Below are 24,925 nucleotides of genomic sequence, written 5' to 3'. Positions count from 1 at the left end.
AGAGAAACTGCAAATAGAATCCATAAAAACTTGTCAAAATTTCACTTTTTATTTTTCCACTTAATAGCCATGACCATAGAACAACGGAAGGATTCTGGCCTTAAAACAATGGATATTGTTTTTTTCTTTCTAATGCACAACTGTTCAGTATATTTTCTCTGAAAGTACAGTGATACTTGGTAGGTTCATAATGCACAAGATGCAATATCTCATGGATCACAGCAAGGTACCTAAAATCTGCTGAGGTCAAATTAAGCAAAATTAGGAAATTATACACCCTAAAAGTAGCAAGTCCTTTCACAGAAGGGCTTAAGTAAGGCTTTAAAATGATATTCCCTTTAGCATTAGGAGACTAACCTGTCTTGCCAACAAATAAAAATGTCAGTAATAAAACAAAATTCCTCATAAATCTTGCTACATAGGTCAGACTTAAGGTAAAAAGCAATGGGTGAAGTCTGCTAGGTACGTAAGTTAAATTGAGGCAAAAGAAACATACAACTTCCCATAACACTTCTGAAACCCTCACAGAAGAAAGTATATACATACTATTGTGCATAAGCAGATCCCTCAAAATTCCTTTTATTAATTGGAACTACTGATGATTGCAGCATAACAAAGTAGAACAAAGCTATAGTGGAAAACAGTTACTGTTGTTTCCTGATAGTTAACATTCAGAACAAGGAATAATCAAAAAACAGGTAATTTTAGTAGACTATTAATGAAACCTAAATCCCAACATATTAATTTTTAAAACTTTATTTACTTTGCTATTAAGTACAATTTCTCTACCAACTGAACCATGCTCAAGGACTGCAGAGTCTGAAATTCTACCCTATCACAGTTTCAGAAATGCTGGCAGAGGACATAGGCTGGTGGACTTGGTTACTCAGAGCTTGTTCTGAACATCAGCACTTTCTAGGACTTACTCCCTGAGCTCTAATTCCCAAAGGACTCGCAAAGGGAGCCAGGTGACATCCCCGCACACAGTGTGTTTTGTAACTGTAGAGGAGCCTAAAGTTTAGAGAGCCCAAATATTGTATAATGGTCCCTACTTATGCCTGTCATTTGACCTGCATATAATTACTACCTCTTTTTTACAAGGCTATAAGCAAAGATGGTCTTTGCTCTAGAAGGAGATGAACTGTCTCTCTTTACCTACCAAGGTAGAAACATCTAGCAGAGAAGGAAACAAATGTTCAAGAGGGATGAAGAACCAGGACCTCTTTGAATCTAGGGCACATTATTAAGCACTTAATAAGAAAACAATTCTTTCTCTGAATATAACATGAGAATTTCTAAGAATGAGGATATATATATATAAGTGGCTTAAATTTTTTGTTTTAATGAATTAGGTTCAAGTGATTAGCTGGCTAGAACTAAGAAATGGAGAAATTTGAAGTCTGCTTTTAAATTAAAAAAAAAAAAAATAGGTCCCACACAGGAGAGCTTTTTAAACGATGCTTTAGAAAAAAAAGAAAAATACAATTTCTGGAAGTTTGATTGGCTAAATATTCAGAATTATTTGGGAAACATGAATGGTCCCAGCAACTGGCACAGATGTATTTTCCTCATTTAGCAGAGGAATCAAACATATTTCTCAGGCCTCCAAAGAACAGAGCTGCAAAAACATAACTCCGCATACTGAAAAAGAAAGCCCAAAGGAGCAGAAATGGACAATTCTTTCGGATCACAGTCCGAGAGACAGAATAACAATGTAAATTACTTTGGTCTTTGAGGCAGGGAATTCCTATAGTGGATTCCATGTTACCAAGGAGTTCTGGATATGATATGGCTCCACATATCATTTATCCACAGTGACACAAGTACCCTCTTCTGCCTAAGACTAGCATTAATCATGGTAAATTTAAAAAACCATTACTCTGGTTACAGATCACTTGTGAGCTTAGCTAACTGTGTTCGTTCTCTAAACATACTCTTAATTGTAATAAAATCCGGTTTAAGAATGAGAACAAGAACCTAAATCATGGTGAGTTACTGAGGTAAATGTCACTTATTGAGGTTTTCAGAGAGGAGAGAAAAAGGAAAAAAGGAGAGGGGGAACAAATAAATGGCAATCATGTGACCCTGAAGTTACTGTACCGTTCTCTATAGCAGCAGACATCAGAACAATTCGGTCCCAGCGAGGGCATTCCCCACCCAACAGACTGTGAGACTGTTCATTACCACGTGTGCCACCCACACACTGCGCGACCGGCTCCTCCATGGGGCGTGAGCACTCCTCTCCCCACTTAGTAAAGAATTCCTCAGGCATCTTTCTAAAGGGATAAAACTGCTTTCAAGTATTTGTCATTTTGTATGTGTTGTACCCCACAAACTGAATATATACTGCGTAAAAGAAAATTTTAATTTGGCATCTTATTTGCTTTTTATATCAAGATCTTGTTAGAATGAGTTCAAAAATTAGACTTGTAATTTTATTTTCCTTATTGATATAAAGATACTTTGATTTTTTAAAAAGCAGGTAATAATATTTGACTAAACAGAAATATTAAAATGCATTCCTTGAGTTCTATTTTATTTTTGTTTTTTCCCCTTTCTCTCTAGAGATCTTGCTACACAGTTTCTTTGTAAAATCCTTAATTTCCATTGTGCAACCCCTTCGTAAAATGTGACTATGTTGTCTTTTCTTTGACTAGAGGGAAAACTGATCTAGTTAATATGCTAGAAAAATAAGTTTCTCATTCACTGAAAAGGTAAAGAAATCATTGTCCTTTGTCTCTTACTAAAAGTGAAAGGAAAATACAGGAAGCCAAAGGAGGTCCATACCACTGCCCCAGGAAATCAAAAGTAGAGGCAATGAACTGAGCTTTAAATAGATCATTGTTTTCCATGGTAAGCAGGACAGTTTCTTATGTACAACCCAACTTTCATATAAGAATACATATAATGTTAGAAAACTTTTATTTATTTAGTTTGGCTTTTGCTTTTAGACTTCTAGTTGACTATGAAACCTCCATGACACATAGTTGAATAGTAATTACATTCCTAGTAGAATTAATAATTAATAAATACACTCACTGTGAGCAAGATAAAAGGTTTAAATTGGCTCATTATTCCACAATATAAAGTGTCTACTGTGCCAGACACTGTTCTATGTGCCCTGTAGGTACACTTCTGCTCTTTTAACCTTCACAGCAACCCTGGATAGTTGGTACCATTATCATCATCCACATTTTATAAATGAAGAAACTGATGCATGGAGAAACCAAGCAGCTTGCCCAAAGCCACAAAGCCAGTAAATGTTGCAGTCAGAACCTGAACAGATGACCTCTAAGCATCCTGCCTCCCAGTCCATGAACTAAACAAGCTCTGTTTCTCTTTCTCTAACTCTAACTCACAGGTACACATGCTCACACACATTCCTCTACTCCTCAACTCATCTGAACTAAATGAACAACAGTTCCTGAAAGACTAAATAGGAGACACTGTGTTGAGCTACTTCAGAAAATGCAAAGATAAGCCAGATTTCATGGAGCTTCTAGTCTAATGGGAAATAAGACAACTACACAAATAATAATAAAACAATGAAAATAATGCCAGGGGCTAAGCAGGAGCTTAGAGGAATTTAAGAAGAGATCTGGTAATAACAGTAGGGAGAGAATCATAAGTGAGATGAACATCTTAAGATCAGATAACTTTGATGCCAGAGATTATAAAAATCTTAATGTAGAAAGAGTAACATAAGCAAGGACAGAGAAACCTGCAACTACTGATAAATCAGAAAAGAGCACAATAATCCACTTCACTGAAAAACAGAACATAGGTAAAGAAGAGAGAACTTAAATGATGGGAAAATATGCCATGAACCCAATCAACAATTACTGCTATATATATAGTACCTGAAGGACTCATTCAATGACCATTTAAAGAATTATTAAACATTATACTGAAAATAGAGTTAGATTATATGAAAGCAATGAACACAGAGTTCAACACATAACACTAATAAATGTATCTGTTTCCACTAATTTTTGGATAAAAAAATCAACAAGGAGCTTCATAGTCAAGTAGAAAAACCCATATAATAAACATACATTCAATAATGTAAACATATTTAAAACACAACAGGAACACAAAGCATTGAGTAATTAAAGTTGAATGTGTAAGAGGCTGTATATTGTTGAGAATAACCAAGAAAGGGGGATTTCTGAACTAGATTTGAAGAAGAGTGTCAAAAGTCTGGGGCAGTGAAAAATAAAAAAGAGGGAAAGAGGCATTTCAGGGAGTAGAACTACAGGAACTCATGATAAAAATAAATACATCAATTTGTAGGTAATAAGCTCATTGAAAATTTTGAGCAGAAATCAACATCAACTCACCCATTCAATTATTCACATAGTCTGTTAACATTAGTGCCTACCCATACCAGGATATGTGCTAGGCTCTAAGAAATAAAAATCAGTAAGGCATGGTCCCTGCCTCAAGGAACCTTCGTAGTCTATTGGGAAATGCAAACATGTCAGCAGTTCACTGCGGTCCAGATGACAGATGTGTGCACAGGTATCTGGAAGCCCAGAGCAGGAGTGTCCACCTTCTATTAGGGCAGTCAAGGAAAGCTTCCAAAGTGGCAACACTGGGCAGGGCATGGGAAAGTGGTGTCCCATGCAGTAGATGCAATAAAATGTATTGGGGGGGGGGGCACATTAGGAAATAAGTAGTTTGTTTACTTATAAGTAGAGTGCTGAGCAGTTTGTTTCTTTGAGGATGAGCTGAATACAGAAAGATAAAGCTGGAAAATGCAGTTCCTAAAGCTTGTCACATTAATGGGGTTTTAGAGTTTAACCCAGAATCAGTAAGGATTCATTGAAGCACTTCAGGCAAAACAAAAAAATTGGAATGATTAGTTCTACTTTTTAGAGAGGTCACTGGTCTCAGAAAAACAACTGGACAGGTTGTTACGGAACACAGGGAGACTCATCAGAAAGCCAGGAAAGAATCTGAACTTGAAATAAAAGAATGGAACTTGAGTCAAACATGGGGAATAGAGGACATATAAGAAGATTCAGGAGGAATCCAAGTTCTGTTGAATTACAGTTGGTTGGAAATGCATGTCTAAATCTCAGTGTCAAGAAGTACTCAGCACACGTAGCCCAGAAACTGCTACTTGACCTGCTGAGAAAAAGGACTGTCACCCAGAGTCTAGCACATCAGTGCGTCTTTTCTTAACAGCCAGTAGCCCGTTTCTTGAGCCTCACTGCTTCAAGCTTCTAGATTATAAATTACTAATCCGCAGTACAAAAAATCAGCTTGGTATTGGCCTCGTTTTGCACAATTTACTCAGACACGTTTATTCAATGATATCGCTTCTCTTTTCCTACATATTTCTACTATTGCCTGGTGAACAGACTAAGAAAGCAAAAGCAGGACTCAACTATTAAAACATTCAATATATTTACATAAAAATATAACAAATACAGAAATATAAAGTGTGTTACTGAGTCCCTGAAAACAGCAAGCAGGCAGTCTCTTCACAGCTGCGCTTGGTCCTGAGCAGAGAGGTGGGCCCTGCCATCACTTCAAAAAGGTTGAGATGCAGAGAAATTAAGCATTAGGTATAGGACACCTAAAGATTTTATGCCTGCTGCCTGTTTTCATAAGGTCTGAATCCTAAATTTGCCTTTAGGAATTTTACAATGTCCTTTGAAAAATAGCTTGTTCCCAATTTTAATTCAATCTTAATATGTTATTCTTATTGATAGTTCTTTTTGGAGGGAAAAAAAGTCACAATAATACTCCTTAAGCTAAAAGCTGCTTTATAAAAAGTATAATCTGTTTGGCTGTTTTTAGAACTAACCCCTCAATGAATGGTTCTGTTTTTGGCAAAAATACTGCTTTAAGTTCAAAGGTGCTGATTAAGTCAAAGAAAGTATTCTCATGTGATCTCAATGTGAAGCTAGATAAATGGCAAATGACAGGAATGCTTCTGCATAAAACTAAGTTATATGGAAATACAAACTAGTATTAGTGCACAAGGAAGATAGAAGAATTCAATCTTCTGAAAGGCTACATCATTCATTTATTTGTTCACTCGTTCAACAAAATATTGTGGAATGATAAGCTGAAAACCCACCGAGAATACAAAGATGGTTTCTCCAATGATCTATTAAAAGAATCATTAATTTTCATGACTATAAAACTATGTCTGAATTCCAGAAGGAGTTTTCAATTTGGCTCTCATCCAAAAACTAAAACTGTTAAAGAAAAAGTAGGCAGCTTTGCCAAGTAAGTGAAGACAGGAGACCTCAGTACAAGGGTATGGGAGGTAAGGAGAGTAATCAGTATTTCAAAAATCCTGTTTGATTTAGGAGTGATTTCACTCATGTAGCAGTTGAACAGAAATTTCAGCTCCTCGACGTCCACAGCTATAAATAAAGGGAAATAAAGATGTCTCAAATGCATAATTCTCTGTGGCTTGAGGTGCCAGAAAACAAACTCTTCTCTTGAAAAATGTGTGACCAATCTTTCCATTTTTTACTGACCTTTTGACAAGTAATTTCATGACTCACTAAAATTTTCAGTTTTCAAAAAGAAATACCACAATTTGTTCTATAGATTTTCTTAAAATGTTAAGATAAAGTTTATTTTGAAGGTAACCAACTGTCTGTATTAGGCTTCCAGTGTTAATATATGACTTCCAGAAATCTTCTCAGTTCTTTTTCCCAGAACTCAGCAATGCCTTTTTCCTCTCTACTATGCACAAGTATTTAATTAATACACTTTTGGCCATTATTCAAATTCAGATGAGGATGAACCTTTTCTTTTTTTCAATCCCTCATTTTTGACTGGATAGCACAGCAGTGCGAATAGCTAGATTTCTGGAATACAGAATGCTCTTAATAATGGCAATAATGGCATTTTTTCCTTTAGAGTCTAAAAAGAATGCAGAATATATTTTATTTAAGAAGTAGAAAAAAGGATTTCACATTTTCAAAGTACAAAAATTATATATGGACTAAAATGTGCATTGCTTTCTAGAAGTATATTCTAATCATGGTGGCAGCTATAGATAAACATATCACTTCCTAAAGAAAACAAAAACAAAAACAATGTTACAGTTGATTCACCAGCATCAGAGGACTAAGACCACCAAAAGCATCTACCAACATTTGATATGTCTCATTTCACCAGTTAACGTATAAATATAGACTTTTAACTGCAGGATGAAAACAATAATGCATGTGTAAGCAATCTCTCTTCCTCCTGAATGTTCAGCTGGGGTGCTGCCTACATCCCAGGACTTTCTCATGTGCACGCTCATCATTAAAAGGTTACGGAAGAAACCATTTGCCTCTTGATACTCAGTTTTTTATCATACTACTGAGAGATCCCCAATAAATTTTTTTCAGTTTTGCAAGTTTTTAAGTTATGCTGGCTTCAAACATACAACTCCTGCTATTTACTAAGCTCACTTGAGTCTGGGTAGGAAATACCTAAAGGAAAACATCTTTAACAGGCCATTTCATAACATAATGCGACCTTGTGCTAATAGTATCCTCATTTCTATACCTTGTTTACACATGTATACTTTCTGTGCAACAATACAAAGACAGCCTGAATCAAGATTCTAAAGCCTCCTGCCACTGAAATTTCAGAGCTTATCCAAGCTTAAACACCACCTCCTTTAGGAAGTAGTCTCTGACTCCTGAATTTCTGAAGCAACTGTTTACTCTGAACTTCAGAGCAACTTATTTATGCCATCTTTAAAGTATCTGTCTCTTCTTGCCTCTTATTGTGTACACGTGTCTCAGGTGTCTACTAAGTTATTAAAAGCTATGTATAGAAACTGTCATACATACGACTGCTTCTTAGAGCAAACTAATTCAATCATCATGAAATAAATAAATGCTATATAACTGATATTTACTCTGTGATAGCATAAAACTATTCATGTATTGAGGTATACTTTCGGTGGCCACTTATCAAAAACACCCAAGTACATTCTCAAACTACTAAGTAAAATCTATGCCATATGGAAGTGGAGGAAGGACTAGGTCATTCTTCAAAGATGGATCCAAATGATACAATGATTTTTACTTACTTGTCTTCAAAAAACTTTCTCCAGAATTCAGCAGCATCTGCTTTTGTGATACGAAAATTATCTCCCTGGAACTGTCCATTGGGGAAGATTGCTTTGATTTCTGCCAGCATGTGACTGAAGATAAGGGACAGCTTTGTGAGATTTCGCCTGTAGACACAAGGGAGTAAAAAGAAGAAAAATAAATAAGTACATATGTTTTAATGGTACCATATATTATGAAAAATAAAATTATGTACAGTGACAACTTAGATGTTGGTGGTTGATCACATTTAATAATAACCCTAAAAATAATGTTCATAAAGAGTTATACATTTAAATTCCAAACAGGCTTTTCACTTATTATGAATCCATATATAGTCATTTAATGTAAACATGAACAAGCTAAATTACATAAATTTAATGGGAAAGATGACACCGAAAAAAGTAATCAATATAAATCCTAAACACAAAATACAGAGTGGCTATTTCAACACGGGGGATTAAGGAAAGATTTGTCATGAGGGGAGAATTTAGGAAGATAAGTAGTTGTTTGACAGATTTAAGATTTAGAATGAAGAGGAAGGGAGAGCAGGAAGAGAAGGAGAAGGTACTTTGGAGTGTAGGAATAACATGTACAAAAGTATTAGAGGAATGGAATAAAACTACTTGGAAAACACCTAAGCTTAGCATGGCGAGAGAAGAACAGAAGATGACTGGAGGAAATGGCTTAAGACAAAATAAGAAAATTTGGTTGGATCATGACATAAAGCGGCATCTGAAATAACGAAAAAAAGCTTTTGTCAAATACACTTTTCACTCCTACGAAAAAATCAGAGTTTCTGATGATGGGTTCCAGTATGTGCATATTTTAGATGCTCCTTGAGCAATTCTAATATACTTCCCTTGGTAAGAGTTCCTGCTATAAGAAATGGGGATCCAAAATGAATTAAACAGACTAAGGACATCATCAAATCTGTTTTAGAAATACAGCGCTATGAGAATATGGAAAAAATGGTTTGGAATGAAGGGAAATGCAAGTGTTGCCTCTATTCTAATTTCCATGTTAAGTTCTGGAGATTCTGACATGATTTAAGGCATAAAGCATGACTCATAGGTCAAAATAATAGTATCATCTGCACTCTTTCCTACCATTTCATAAATTTATAATATTAATTATGTTCATCATAAATGTTTTTAATTCTCACCTGAGGATATGTAGTTGTTTTTTATTGATGGGGGTTGGGGAGGATAAATACCAATGTGAAAGAGAAACATCAATCAACATGCCCAAACCAGGGATCAAATCTGCAACCTGGGTAGGCACTCTAACTGGGATCAAAAACGCAACCTTTTGGTGCACAGGACGACACTCCAACCAACTGAGCCAGCCAGCCAGGGCATATGCTAATCATAATTTTTGAGCTGATCTTGCTTCTTTATATTCCTGTTTAGGCACTCAATAGGTCTATATACAACCTTTCCATTTTGAAGCTTCAGCTGCATTTGTGTGTGTGTTGAGGGGTTTGAAGGGTAGAGGTTGGAGGTACAATAATTACTTTAGAAATAAAAGTAAATATAGAGAAAAATTAACAAAGAAAGCCATCAAATCTGGAATGTATATAAAACCCTACAATGTTTCAACCGGACTTTGACATTGAAAGTGTTGGTTCTTTTCCCTCATTTTTAGTTGTGTGCCTGTGTTTAATGACTCTCAAATAACAAGCAAAAAAAAAAAAATGCTAGGTACCAAAGAAATCATATAATATACACCTGCCAATAAAGTCTACAGTTGTCATCCTTTCTATAAAATTTACAAAAGAAACATGTAACTTCTTATATAATACGAATACAGAATAAATGAAGGTATTTATGATAAGTGGAAAAAGAATGAAAAGTAAGCAATCAAGTATAAAGTAATCTACATCTCAATAAATTCATCTCTATTGGAAAACCAAATACGTCCCAATTTCCATAACCTTTATGAGAAAATTTATGGAACAGAAGGGTCAGGACTTAGACCTTATTTTAGTGCTTGACTGGCAACAATAAACAATCTGCAAAATCATTATCATTATGCAGAATGTTCCATCATTTGCTTAGATTCAGCCCCACTTCCGTAGAACTCAGACTAATTCAAATGTAAAACTCCTTTAATTAGTTGAACCTTTGATCTTCTTATTTATGTCAACACATCTTCATTTAGATGATGGTAGATATAAGAAATTCAGTCTTAGGAAATAAAAAGTAAACTGCTGAACTATATCAAAGGAAAGAATTACGGCCAACACAAACTGCAACTGACTTTTGAAATCTGAGTTTAAGGAAAAGCATAAAGCCATTCTAGAAAATCTGCACCAAATTTATTTCTATAATTAGGCAAAGGGTTAATTTTCATCTGAACTTCCAACTGATACACAGAAGAAAAAAGAAAAATCAAGATGGCTATAATTAGGGTGAACCAACTGTTCCATATTTTCTGAACTGGGTTGCTCTCTATCCCCTTGTTTCTTTGTTCTTTAATCATATCCAAATGTTTTTCATTTTTATTTGTTAAGATCTAAAGTCTGAAGCACAATACCAATGATTACCCATTTTGGATATCTGACCCACTGGCTATGTAGGCACTAAACTTTAAAACAGAAATAGTAACACTGTCTCTTTATAATCCATAGTCCTAAAGCACCAGTAATCACTAGTACCTACATATCCAAAAGCTGTTTAATTATAAAATGTGTCTATAGTTCACTTGTCTTGTTCCTCCAAGTTAGTCACCAAATTTTTATTTGACTTTTTGTATATTAAGACAATGAAAGTGAATTTTGCCTTTAGTCTTTAAACTCAAAATCAAGTTGTTAAACACACAGTGTGTGAATGTCAGTTTCATGTTACCTTACTTTTCATATGCAACAGATTATATTTGTATCTAATTTTTCAATGCACATATATGCCATAAATATGTAAGTGATTATTTTGGAAATCCATTGTTTAAAAGACTGATTTACCAAACTTGTAATCAACACCAAGATATGAAAAAAACTGACAGATAATTCTACTATCTAATGTCATTTGCATTTGGTATCAGGGGAAATAGGTTTTGTTTTCTATATAATTATGGTTTCTTTGTTTGTTTACTATATTTTGCTGTACATGATATGCTTTAATTCCCCAGACTTCTCTACACACTTAGATATCCATTTAAAAAAATAACTTCCCAATTTGAAAGTAAATGCCAAGAATACCATCATCTCTAATCATCTAGACAGTGGAAAGAGAGCAACAACTATACCTCTTCTTTGTAGCTGAAATGTTTTTTCCTATAATAAAACTTTTCCACACTTGGCCAATTATGCCTAAACTCACTTGATTACTTTTCATCATAAGACCAGTAAGAATGACTTCTTAATAAAGCTTTGATGCTTACTAATTAAGAACACTTCCATCACAAAAACTCCCTATCCCAAAATAATGAAAAAAATAAAATTTTATCAACAAAGACTCAATAATCTTAAAATTGTAAATGTAATTAATTTTACAAGGAATTTTGCACTACTCATTCACTTTCAATATCAGAGCTACTTTATTTTGACTAATTACTAACACATATTTCTATTAACCATCATAAGCTAAGCCCTTCTTAAAATTTCCTTTGGGTGAGATTTGGTTTCTAAGAACTAATTATGAAATAAAAATATTTTGATGTACTAAGTAATCAAAAGTAACTTCTAGATTTCAATACTGGGTAAACCAGTAAAGATGTTAATATCAGAGGAGCCTCGAAGAGGAGGAAGGACAGAAAAGAGGAGAAAAACAGAGGGCTAGAAGAAGGAATGAAAAGCTAGCTGTGGGGGGAAATCGGTACGAGGAATGTATAAGCAATGTCAGACTATCACCTAAGGAGCAGAGTACCTCTTTTACCCTAGATTTAATCACCTAACCCTGTATTTCTTTAAAACTGTATGAATTAATTTCTCTAAAAGTCAAGTTATATTACAGCACAGAATGTGAGGTTAAACCAGAATGAATTAGCATGAAGTTTTTGAAGCTTAAGGTGACTACAGCCAACATCATAAGGAGACTAGAGGTGCACAAGTTTTTATGAAGAATGACATAATCCCCCGCTTACTAAATGTATCAAACAGTATGGGTCAAAAAGGCATGAACAGATTATGATGATACAAGATGGGAGGAGCAATGCTGCAACCATAGCCCTATTGGTGTGAAACATTAAGCCTGAAAAATAACAAATCGAGATTTGATTAGTAGCCTCCACTAAAACGTGGGGGGCACAAAAAGAATGTAATCTAATTAGACTGCATGTAGTTTTTGCATTTTCCCCATTCAAAAAACAGCTGTGTCATAAATCAAAAAAAATTAAAAGCTTTAAATTTTTAGTGCAAAATTTTAAATGACACTTGATATCAGTGAGGTCCAACATTTATGAAAATGTACTGTTTGGGGGAGAAAAAAGAGGCGAGCATTTTTGTAATTAAAAACTATTTATAATTCAATTCTCACATTTAAAAGCTAGAACATGTTCTTCTTAATCTTTACAAAATGAAACAAATTCAACATAAAAAGAAAGGACATAAAGAATATAAACATAAAGACTATAAAGAGTTAAAATGATACTCACATCCAGTTAAAGAGCAATTTCATTCACTGAATTTCTGATGTAGTAGCCTCCAGGATAGGTAAATTGAATTACTTCATACTGTTTTTGACCTTGGGAACATTATATAGTTCCTAAGAATTTGAGACTAGGCTGATGTAAACCATGTCTTTCATTTTTTCCCCTCTTGGAAACTGACTTTTTTTTCCTTTATTGATTTTAGAGAGAGAGGAAGGTAGAGAGAGAACATCGACTGGCCACCTCCTGCATACTCCCCCACTGGGGATCAGGCCCACAACCTGGGCATGTGCCCTGACTGGGAATTGAACTGGCGACCTCTTGGTGCACGGGTCAGTGCTCAACCACTGAGCTGCACCAGCTGGGCAAGGGAATTGACTATTATTAAGATGGATCCTAAGAGTCTTAAATAAAAGTGGATCTTACCCATTCCCTTGCCCAAATGCGTTTAAGTTTTCAATACTTCTAAGGAGAATAAAAAGCACATCTTAAAAGTCCAAACACCAACAAAGACTGAGAGTCTACCCCAAGTCGTAAGAGAAGTCAGGAGTGTGCACAGAAAAGACCTAACCTGAGACACAGGCAGTCAGACAATTTTTCAGGCTGCTCCATGTTAACTCATAGAAATTGAACCGCTCACTTAAAAAGGTATTTAGCCAGCTATGTCAGTCAAAAACTTCACTAAAATGGGTAACCAATGAAGGTCTTTTTCTTCTGTTAAAGAAAACATAATACACCACTAAGCCATTGTTCCCAACCCAAAATTGTGGCTGGGAAAAATTAGCCCTGATCTCTCTGTAGTCTACTCTTGAAGATGTTGCCAACAAAGGGCTATTAAGAGAAAGAGACTATCCCTCAAAATGTTGATGCTGCCCTCAGGGTAAATATATTTACTTTCTACAATAAAAATTTTAAACGGACAATTTACAAATGCCTTATTTAAACATAACTCAACCATGAAATATACTGACAAGAGTCAATTGTAGTATCCTTTGACAAGTCCCCAGGAGATATGTGAAAGATATTCTACTTAATCTATCAGCTATCCTACATTGAAAAGTTTGGCCCAGAAGTTTGATAGTACTGGCTTCACACCCTTACTCTGCTGGTTGTGTTGAATAAGTTGCATAACCTCTCTCTCTGAATCAATTTCCTCAGCTCTAAAACATTTAAATGAAATTGCCTGTCTCACAGAGTCATGAGAAATAAGACGTGCAGGCAAAGTCTAACACAATCTACTTTGAAAAACACTTAATAAAAGAGTTACTTACTACTATTATGATTTTTTACCTACCACTTCTGTTTAAAAGCATAAATATTCATCACAGTAGTCTCCCTTCTTTTTCCCATATAATACTATTGTCCATTAAACTGACAACCATCTTAATAAGGGAAAATCACCATCCTCACCTTGTCAAGATCAACACTTGCTCTGGTGGTCTTCGAAGACCCCACAGCAAACAATGGGCAAGTATCTGATTCATCCATTTATTCGTTTATTCTGCAAATCTTGAGTGTCTACTATATACCAGGCTAAATCTAGATATTGATGACAGAAAGATGAAGATGACACAATCCTACCCTTACTGAATTTAAGGGGTTTAGAGATCTCCTCAGGTATAGAAAATTGTGAGAATAAAGCTGAGATAGAACCTGAACAAAGGTGGTAATCTGTCAGAACAGTTTGTAATTTCTGGGGTGACGTAGTTCTGACCAGAATGTGCCCTACACTGAGTAGGTAGAGAGAAGGTGAAGTAGGCTAGGAATTAGATATGGTTCAATGGGGCCACGTGGATTCCTAAATCTATGACAGCAGTTTCCATGAAGAAGAGGACTACATATAGTAAACCATATCTCAATATATTCAATAAAGCTCCTCAAATAATCTTTTTTATTCTTTTTTTTATCCTCATCCAAGGACATTTTTTGCATTTATTTTCAGATAGAGCAGGAGGGAGGCGGGGGAGAGAGAGAAACATCGATGTGAGAGAGACACATCGACTGGCTGCCACCCACACAACCCCAACCAGGGCTGAGGACAGAAACCGAGGTATGTGCCCTTGCGGGAACCAAACCCAGGACTCTCTGGTCTGCAGGCCGACACTCTAACCACTGAGCCAAACTGGGCAGGGCTCCTCAAGTAATGTTAGAATGCCAGTTATCTTAACTTCGTAGCAATGCCAAAGTAGGATTAACAACATCCCTTTGATGATTTCAACAAACAGTTTTATATGGAAAATTTATTATGAGAACCTACTACACTCTGATATGATCGCTGGTCCTTTCATCTGGTTTAAAAGCTTAATATCTACTTCAATAAAGAAAATTCTTTTGTCTTTAGTATTAGAGGTCTTTTGATTAAACCTAATCTGTAACAAGAATCCCTTTGTGAAATAAATCTTAAAAATGCAGACCAGTCTAGTACTTGAAAGACAAAAGAAAAAGGCTACTTCTGCGTTTCTTTTTATTTAAGGTAAAATACAATGGAAGTTCTGTGAACTAAGCAGCAAGTCACCATTGCTGAGATTCCTATGGAAGCAACCAGAAGACAGTAGAACTTTGTCTTCTTTGTTTCTATTTCTTTTGAAACATTAGAAGTTCAAACTATACTTTTATGGCCTGGGGTAATTTGATAAAAGAGGAATTTCACCAACAAACAAAACAAGCTTGGCCTTGAAACAACAACATTATTTCAAAAACTAGATTCACTTTTTTTTTTTTTTTTGCAATTCTCAATAGGCCACCTTTTCTTTTTTTATCATATTTGACACCTCAAAGATGGTTTTTGTTAGTTTTTTACTCAACAGAATATAGTTAAAAATTCTCCTAAAATAAGCTTTTCTTCAAGAAGTTCTACCTTGCATGGGACCAAGCTACCTTTCTAGGGCTTCTCACACCATTTCTCTGAGCTCCCCTCAAGCTAGAGAAGCGGTCTGCTTTCCCTGATCCATACCTTGGGCTAATCCATCTCCTTCTTCCTCTCTGAAACAAAGTTCTATGCCTCCGCCTGTTCAACTTTCATGTCACCTGCTTTATGTGAAGTACTCCCCTGGTGCCTCTCCATACCCCTCCTAGAGATGTGCTCTGCCAGGCTCTCAAAGGCCACACCACTCCTACAACTTCACGCTACCGGCCACGGCACAAAGGTTCTTCTGCAGAGCATCACTGTTATCTTACACACATATCTCATTGAACTACTTCTATCAGACAAAAGTCTTTGTTGGAGAAGAAAATGTTCTATTTTACTAGTAACAGCTTCTCACACATAATAGATAGCCAATAAATATTAATTTCTAGAACCATGAAAATATTTAAAGAACTATAAGAAAGAATTTGGCCTGATCCCAAAACAATGCTGACGAATACAAAGATTGAAACAGTATATAAAAACAGTTCACAGAAACTATGTACACTAAAAGGCATCAACTTGCTAAACCTTGATGAAAAGTGATTTTAACAAAAGTCTTTTAAATAGAGAATTAAAAATCTGGAGTTCGACTCTAAATTACAAAAAAGAAAAAGAAAAAATGTGTGTCATGTGAGTTCTGAGATCTTTTGTCTTTCCCTGCCTTGCTGTAACTTGTCTTTGTGAATTGCAAACTGGAGTACCAGCAAGCTAAAGGAAATTAATGCTACGTTCCCCATGAGTAGTTTCCAGAAACAAATGAACACATTTGTCATATTTCCCGAGGAAGCATAACCTAGTTTCCCATCACACCATCTGTTCCCTGACAGTTACTTCCTCCTTGTGGCTTGGGAAATATTCCTTACGATACCTTTATTCTACTTAAAAGCCTGCTCTCTTGGAGTGGACCAAGTGAGAGACAAGTGAATCACAGAAAGAGGAAAGAAATGGCTCATCTCTCTAGTGCTTATGCTGTGTGTTACTAACAGAAGAAAACTAAACTCATGAGATTTATTCCATCCATTCCCCTGGAGTTAAAAGTATCTTTATTTATATTGTTGGAGCAAATATAAAAATAAAAGCAAACACATAGTGGATTTGGTATAATCCACTATGAATACTGTATCATAATGTTCTGTGCATGTGTGCACGTGCACACGCATGCACCATAAATGTGTGAGTGAGAAGAGGATAATAAACAGTAAGCCAGTACAGTCTTAGTTCTATAAAAAAGCTTACGCTCACATTGTAGACAAGTAGAAAAAAATATATAGGGTATATACAAAAGACAAAAGCAGTTCTCTCCACTACTAGTTACAAATAATTTTTCTCTTCACTTTTTTCTTTTAATTTTCCTATATTCAACAAGAAACAGCAATGCCATTAAAAGCCATTATATTGCTTTTCTCAGCAGGCAAGTCTACAATGTGTCTGTAGCACAGTGAACAGATTTGCAAACACCACTACCCCCAATCCTCTGACAGGGCCCCTGATACTAGATTACTTTGGCTTCCACGTTGAGAAGGCATCTCTGGCGCAGTCACTTCAAACCATTTACTTGACCACTAGTCGCCAGTTTCCCAAAAAAGTACTAACCCTTCCCCCAGAGTACATCCACCAATGGCAAACTAGTACTTTTCCAAACCCTCCCCTAAAAGAAGGACTTAATTCTAATTTCACATTTTTAGAATATAAAGCAGGGAATACAAAGTCAAACAGTCCAGGGACTGCTCCAATAAAATGAGGAGTTTAATTCTAATTAAGGACTTTATCTCCTTCTTTTATAATAGTCCCCCCAAAAAATGTGACTCAAGTTGAATTACTTTTAGGAGCAAGAAAATCCTTGATGGTTAGATAGATTAGCACATCACATAAAATAAATTTGTCATATGTGACCAGAGGATTCAATTACCCACATTTGTTCTTTAGCTTACATTGATATGCATGTATGATAATGGTTCAAAGGAAAGGAGTAATTTAGATGTCTACAGCCCCACAGAGAAATTTTTTTTGTGTGTGGTTTGTTGTTGTTTTCTTAAGCAGTTAAGACTATAATAGGATTGTTCTCTTTCAAAATGAAAACAAAGAGGTAAAGCAATCACAGAAAATCATGGCTGTAATAATTTATCAGTTTTTGCAGTAAAATTTTCTTGGACCACTATAAAATTCTTAAAGTATTTTAATATAGTAACATGAATATTTAAAAAAAAAAAATAGGTCTAGCCCTGGCTGGTTTGGCTCAGCGGTTAGAGTGTCGGCCCACAGACAAGAGAGTCCCCAGGTTCTGTTCCTGCTAAGGGCACATACCTCAGTTGCAGTTTGTCCTCAGCCCCAGTTGGGGTCTTGTGGGTGGCAGCCAGTCGATGTTTCTCTCTCTCATGGATGTTTCTCTCTCTCTTCCTCCCTCTTTCCCTCCCGCTATATCTGAAGACAAATGCAAAAATGTTCTCAGCTGAGGATTAAAAAAAAAAAATAGGTCTAAGATGTTCTTAAACTGGCAAAAGTTAAACTGGATGTAATTTATTCTGTAACTTAGTGGTGATTCTGGGACCTTCTAGAAAACTGGTCTCTACCTTTCCAACAACAAGCCTTATTAAGGAAATTCGAGAATACAGTGGAGGAAAACACGGCAATGGCAGCACGGGGTTCTAGACCCAAGTCTACCTGTCTCATTACTCCATAATATGAAAATGAGCTGAAAGCTTCTCCTATCCAAAGTCTTTCCCTGTAAAATGAGGTGACTGTGTACCTAAGCTCTGAGGTCCCACATCATTCTGCAGGGCTATCGTTGCTTTTATTCCGACCAACAGAAGGTGATTAGATACCTCTGGCACTAAAAAAGTCCATATGCTTTAGGCGAAAATTGTGAATCCATTTCCCAACTTGCAATTAATATGTAAGTACAACATGCTTTATAACATTTTCAGTTAACAGCGTTCCTCAATATACTTCAGTCTGAGACTGCAGAAATCCTGAAGTCAGGATACAAAAATCGAACATAAATATTAGAAATTATACTAAGTATAAAAACTCGTTAGTATATTTGGAAGCCTTGATTTTTATTTTGTTCTTTACCATAATAAGCATCTCTGTTGTTTGTTTCTTTTTGCAACAAACAAAAAATCCTTGAATAACAATGACTCTTCAAACAAAGAAAACCACAAAGCAACAGAAATAACAAAAATAAATAATAAGAGGCAATTTAAAAGTTCGTGTTTCATGTTAATGAATAGTAAACACCAGAATATTGAAACCATATGGAAAATGTGGACTACCAGTCCCCCCTGGGAAACTTAAAGTTTAGAAAGTAGGTTTTATTTATTTGTTCTTGGTAAGGAAATATGCTAATATATGTAGTAGACCTAGAATAATCACGTCTAAGAATTTTTACTTTCATCGCAACCAAGAGTTTAGAAATATCCAAATTTAGGGAGACTGTTATGTTAACCACACGATGGCTGATCAATAATATGAATCAAATCCCTTAATTATTTCAGGCTGATGGTAAATGGAATAACCTCCACATCAATAAAACCACCTCTGATACTGGCTCTGAAGTAGAAAGACAAATGTATCTAATAGGCCTAAAGCCTGAAGACAGCAAATTACTAGTCTGAAGAGCCCCAGGTCTGCAGTCAAAGTACCTAAACTGGAGCTTAACCCACTCAGCAAATGAACAACCTTGACTATTAAGTGAACCTCCCTAAGCCTCAGTTTCCTCCTCTGGAAAGTATGAATTATAACAGTACTTATCTCAGGATTTATGGAGGATTACAGAAGGCCGAAAACTTTCTGCCACTCTTGTCATCACGGAGTGAAGTCGATTTCCTTTCCCCCTGTATCTGTGCTAGGCTGTGCCTTGCTTTGGTCAACAGAATGTGGTAGAAATGACACTACGTAAATTCTGAGGCTAGGTCTTATGACATCTGCACTTTTCACCTTTACATCTAGGAAAACACCCTTGGAATTTAACCACTGTGCTGTGAGGAAACCCAAACAGTCATGCAAGAAAGGCCCTAGTGAGTCCCCAGCTGCAAGACAGCAACAAACGCTAGGCAGGTGAGTGAGGCCCCTGGACCCTCCAGCTGAACCTGAACCCCAGTCAACACCACATAAAGTATAAGCTGCTCTCAGTCAAGAGAGGTTTTTATAAGAAATCTGGACTATACTAATTGGAAAGCAGCCTACTACTACAGTGAATTCCCAAAACATATTTATTTAGATAGCCAAACAACAAACTGAACTGTGAAAATACCATTAGGCTAATCCACTGATTTATAATGACAACAGACTTAATTTCTACAAGCCTTAAATGCTCAAAGGTAGAGAATCCCCTTGATATCATATGTATGTAAAGTGTAAGCAAAAACCCGGAATGTTTTCAGACTTTATAGCAATCTTTTAATTGAGCAGCCATTTAAATCACATATTCTGAAGATGATTTAACATAGCTAGATTTGACATATGTCTAGATAAGAAATCATCCAGAATGTTGGCTCGTCTACTTCTATTCACTGGGGTCTCTGTTTAAAAGTCAAACACTATTAATAATCCCTTACTTATCAACACTGAAGTATACACACTGATTTTTAATCATAATTCCTTTAGCTCCCAGCTGTACCTAAACCATTACTATAATAATCATGAGAAAACATTTAAAAATATTGCTAAAGAGATCATTTTACTTATCTACCCATGTAAATGCTTTTTCAATAGATGTATTGCTATATCCAAGATTTGTAGAATTTTTACATTACGCACAAGAATCTACCATTATTCCTCTCCTGGAGATACCTATTATTTAAAACTTAACAGATATAAGAAAATCCAAATATTTTTTGATATTCAGTCAAACCTTAGAATAATGGAAGAAGGATCATGTAATAACTTACAGAAATTTTATTTCTGGCTTAACTAGTTCCTGTTTAGCAAAGTATTTAAGGAATTAAATATTAAGAGAAAAGGAAAAGCTACAACTAATCTGCAAAATCAGGCTATAAAAGCAGTGCCTGTTAATCTTTTCCTTCTCTGACACATCTGACCTCACGACGTAGCTCGCAGCTCGCTGCTTCTCCAAAAGTCTGGCTTGCTTGCACAAAGGTCATTTCTGCCTGTTCGTCAGAATAATTTTATCCGCACAGAAACTGAGATCTACATATGGAATTCCAGTGACTTCAATACAGCTTATTCACTCAACAAATATTTTTTGAGGCTCTGCTCTGATCTGTCACTATTTTTGGCAGTAAGACGAAACCAGCTATGTCCCTGCCCTCTGGGAACTTATAATCTCAGTAATTACATATAAAAACCCACAATTACAGCCCTGGCCAGCGTGGCTCAGTTGGTTGGAGCGTCCCTTAAACCAAAGGGCTGTGGGTTTGACCCCCGGTCAAGGCACATACCTAGGTCGTGGGTTCGATTCCCGATCATGGTGTATACAAGAGGCAACCAATCGATGTTTCTCTCACATATCAATGTTCCTGTGTTTCTGTCTCTCTCACACTCTCTCTCTTTCCCCCTTTCTCACTCTCTAAAAAAAAAAATCAATAAACATCCTCACATGAGGATTAAACACACACACATACATGCAAAATTACAACAGTGTCACTGAACATGGTGGGGCAAAAATAGGTTTACAGTTATTCGTATAGAAAAAGAATACAATAATTAATACATAATAATACAAAAGTATAAACTCTGTTTCACATACAACTGTGAACTTACTTTTGCCCAAACTGAGATACATTCACCATGCTTTAGGAACAGAGGCTAACGGGAGAACATGCTCAATTCTGGGCCTCTTAAAAAGGGTTGAGGAAGTGGAAAGGCAGAAGAACAGGCCAGATCAACAGCAGCAAGCCTGTTAGACAAAGACATGTGGGTGTAGATCAGTCTGGCAACAAGACAGGGTACAGGGTCAAAAATGATCTGTATTCAGGGCAGCAGCTGACAGGGTAGCAAGACTGCACTCCAGATATTCAACCTGTTCCCTATGCAGCAGGCCTGCCCATTTCACCAGCACAGGCCACCATCCAGCAGGCTGCTCAAGGATAGAGACGTCTACATATCCAAACACGATTCCACCAGGGAGGCCTGCATCTAGGGGTAGTTTGAAAAAACAAAACCACTTTCAATGAAATGTCTCACAAGGTATAATTTCATAAATAGGAATTCTTAGATCTTGATCCAAATTTAAAAGCTTTTGTTGAAGTTTTCTCTATTGCAAGATGGTAACTGAATTGTGAGGGTCTTTTCCCTATGCCCTTGATGGATATAATATAAATTTAACAAACTGAGAAAATAAGCAAAAGAAAACAATAGCACACAGAGAAGAATGCACCAGAAGCCTAAGTCTTAGGAGCAGATGTTCTACCTTGGGGACTCTCAGCAACATCCCCACCCACCCACCCACCCATTTGAAACAGACTCCAAGATCACACTGCTGATGCATATCTAAAAGGTTGTGTCTCCATTTCAAATACCACAGTAGTTCCCTCACTTCCACAAATGATTTGACAGATAAATATTTAGGTAGTGAAGAAATATATCTCTTCTCCATGACCTAAAATAGAATACACAATATGGCCAACCCCAGACACCACATTATCAATAACCAATCAAATACCATGCCACCAGGTGACATTCTTGTAGATAATTCCCTGGGTAGGAGGCTCTGCCAAAGCTCTCAAGAATAAGACCCGTTTGATTCTACTGAATGCACTGCAATCTGTTCTTTAAAAATGGACTGTAGCTAAGCAGTACATTTTTCCATTAAGTTTTATGGAGCCTGATGTATTTTCTATGTCAAAATCTGCCACAAAAATCTGTTTCTTAGACATCTGTTTGGTATAAAGCACATGTTAATATGGTACTACATGAGACATCTGTAAATAGTAATGTATACCCTAGCATTGTTTCTCATCAGAAAGAATTTCCAGTATGTTGGTTGGTGGATTTAATTTGGTATATATTCATATCTATTATTTATTACTGTTCCTCCCATAATTCACCTATTTTACTACTGTATAATATACTATATCTTTTTTCATTGTGACTAGCATTTTTATAGTCAAGTATAAAGAAAAAAAGATGAAACATGAATATGAATTAGTGATATTTATTTTGTAGGCCTCAGATTTCAATCTGGCATTCAAGTTCTAGGGTAAGAACAAAAATAAATGCTACCAATTACACATAAAATTCGATCCTTAGACTAGCAGCATAACCATAACTTCACAGCTTGTTAAAAATGCAAAATCTCAGGCCCCACCCCAAAACTACTTAATCATATTCTGCACTCTAATGCAGATTTATATATTTAGGTGATTTCTATACATGTTAAACTGCTGAAAAGCACTAGTTTAGCAGGAATCTCAAAAGAGATTTCATTTTTCCTTGTTCTGCCTCTAGGTAAAACTACATGTAAAGCAGCCCCAAGATCTAAGGACCTGTTTAAAGATCTGTGAGAGTCCCCTCCATTGTCTCAGACCTCACCAATGTGCTGGTGGTCAGCTAACGTCATCACAGGGCTGGGACATCATTATTTGAAAGTATTTTAGCCTCTCTTTCAGGACACACCTCAAGGGCAACTACTGATGAGGCTTTCATTTGTCAAACCTCTTGCTCAATAACCCTAAAGGACTCACCCCAGTCCTTGATGGCCCAGGCCTGGGACAGTCTGTACTTTTCACATTTGTAAATATTAACATCAGACTGGGAATAACATGACCACACCCTAGTTCACCCCCACATCTCTATCCTGGGAGAACAACTCATTTCTTCTGATTGGTTAACACATTGCCAGAGGTCAGAGAGAGGGCTTGCTTCCTCCTGCTACAGGAAGTAGAAGACACCACACACACTAGTTCACTGTAAGTCTGGCTCGCTTTTGCCTAATTTGAGAAAGGAGCAAATTATTTTCCTGGTCAATAATCCCCTTCAATCACCATTATCCTTTGAGATTCACAATGCAAGCAAGTGATCCATCTACTATGTTCGAGTCTATCCTTAAGAACAGCAAAGTGAGTTGCTGGGAGTGGGGGGAGGAAGACCTGCCAGCTGAGAAATAAAAAATTTCACCTCAAAATGCCACCAAGGTGCTTTCCCACTGATTTTTCTCACTGCTATATATCTCCTTGGAACTTAATAATTAAAGAGCAGTCAGGGCCACCCTGCCAATCTGCCAGCATAAATATCCTTGGAAAGTGTCAATCAAGCCCAGCTAACTAATTTTATCATGAGAACCTCTAATCAGAGAGAGAAAGATCTTGGCTCAGCCTGCAGTGGAGTGATGAACGCAACACCACAGGCTGGAACCAGGCCAGGGAGTGTCGAAGCTTGAAAGGAGCAGCTGCAGAATCCCGAGGGTGACGCTGCTCCATTCTGGCACCTGAGAGAAGGAAAGTGAAAGGCAGAGAGACTCTTGGCAGAGCATGTAAGCATGCCCAACCTCTAAAAGGCAGCTCAGAGCAATAAATCAAGGGTAAACTTAACCATGAGGCTCTGAAGAACGGTGATGCAAAGAAGCAAGCCTTTTCAATACAAGGGGATTGATGGAGGAAGATGTTGTATAAACCACTGGTTTCCAGCTGCTTCTATTTAAAAGACCTTGAAATGTCTGACAACAACAAAAATAGGGAAAACTAACATAGGAGGCCTGTTCACTTTACCAAAAGGGCATTCACACAAAAGCAATCATCTATTTGGTGTTAAAGAATATTTTCACACCAAAAGAACAAGAGGGACATAATTTCAGGCATGGGTGGGCGGGATATATTCCTTTAAATAGAATAAATTTAACTTCAGGAAAGACTCACTAAAATGCTACAACGTTCAGTGCCCGGCCACAGACGGGTCTGAGGAGCGCTGTCGGGAGCAGTTCAGAGAAGGAGGCAGCGTGGAGAAGTCTCACCCTGTAGTATTCCACCCCTCTCTACCCACAGCGGAAGAACTCAGCTGGGAACACGCTACAAGCTTTGAAAAAGAAATGAAGTAAAACATGTCACAAATGAATTACATAGGGTCTGTCAATATTAGTCATTATTCACCTATGAAATATTAGTTCCTGTTTTCCTGACTCTGAAACTGACTTGGGAATACAGATTATACAGGGGAAAGGCCATGAGGAAAAAGAACGACTTTTAAAGCAGCCAACACTAAAAATAACACGGAAGACAATGGTTCCCATTTACTCCACTGAATTCAACTGAAAGTTGAACACAACATACAAAGATTTTTCTGGACATAAAATCCCAGGTTATCAAATTATTTGGAGAGTAAAATTTAGTGCTATATGTTAATTTCAAATATTCTCTGTTAAACTTCCTGACAACAGTTACCATGTAAAGGAAATCAT

At 36.5% G+C, this 24,925-nt stretch overlaps 1 protein-coding gene across 3 annotated transcripts in view; it reads right to left on the bottom strand.

The window, feature by feature from the left end:
- The window catches only part of CBLB (Cbl proto-oncogene B), a 206,311-nt gene that overhangs the window by 105,321 nt on the left and 76,065 nt on the right, over nt 1-24,925 (bottom strand). For all 3 annotated transcript variants that reach the window (XM_036242657.1, XM_036242658.1, XM_036242656.1), the window contains one exon: nt 8,060-8,206. In XM_036242657.1, coding sequence (XP_036098550.1) covers nt 8,060-8,206 — 147 coding nt within the window. The remainder of the gene's footprint in view (nt 1-8,059; nt 8,207-24,925) is intronic.

The sequence above is a fragment of the Molossus molossus genome, unplaced genomic scaffold, assembly GCF_014108415.1.
Source record: "Molossus molossus isolate mMolMol1 unplaced genomic scaffold, mMolMol1.p scaffold_m16_p_5, whole genome shotgun sequence".
NCBI classification, from domain to species: domain Eukaryota; kingdom Metazoa; phylum Chordata; class Mammalia; order Chiroptera; family Molossidae; genus Molossus; species Molossus molossus.
The sequence above is the reverse complement of the archived record's forward strand: the minus strand, read 5'-3'. Positions and strand labels throughout refer to the sequence as shown.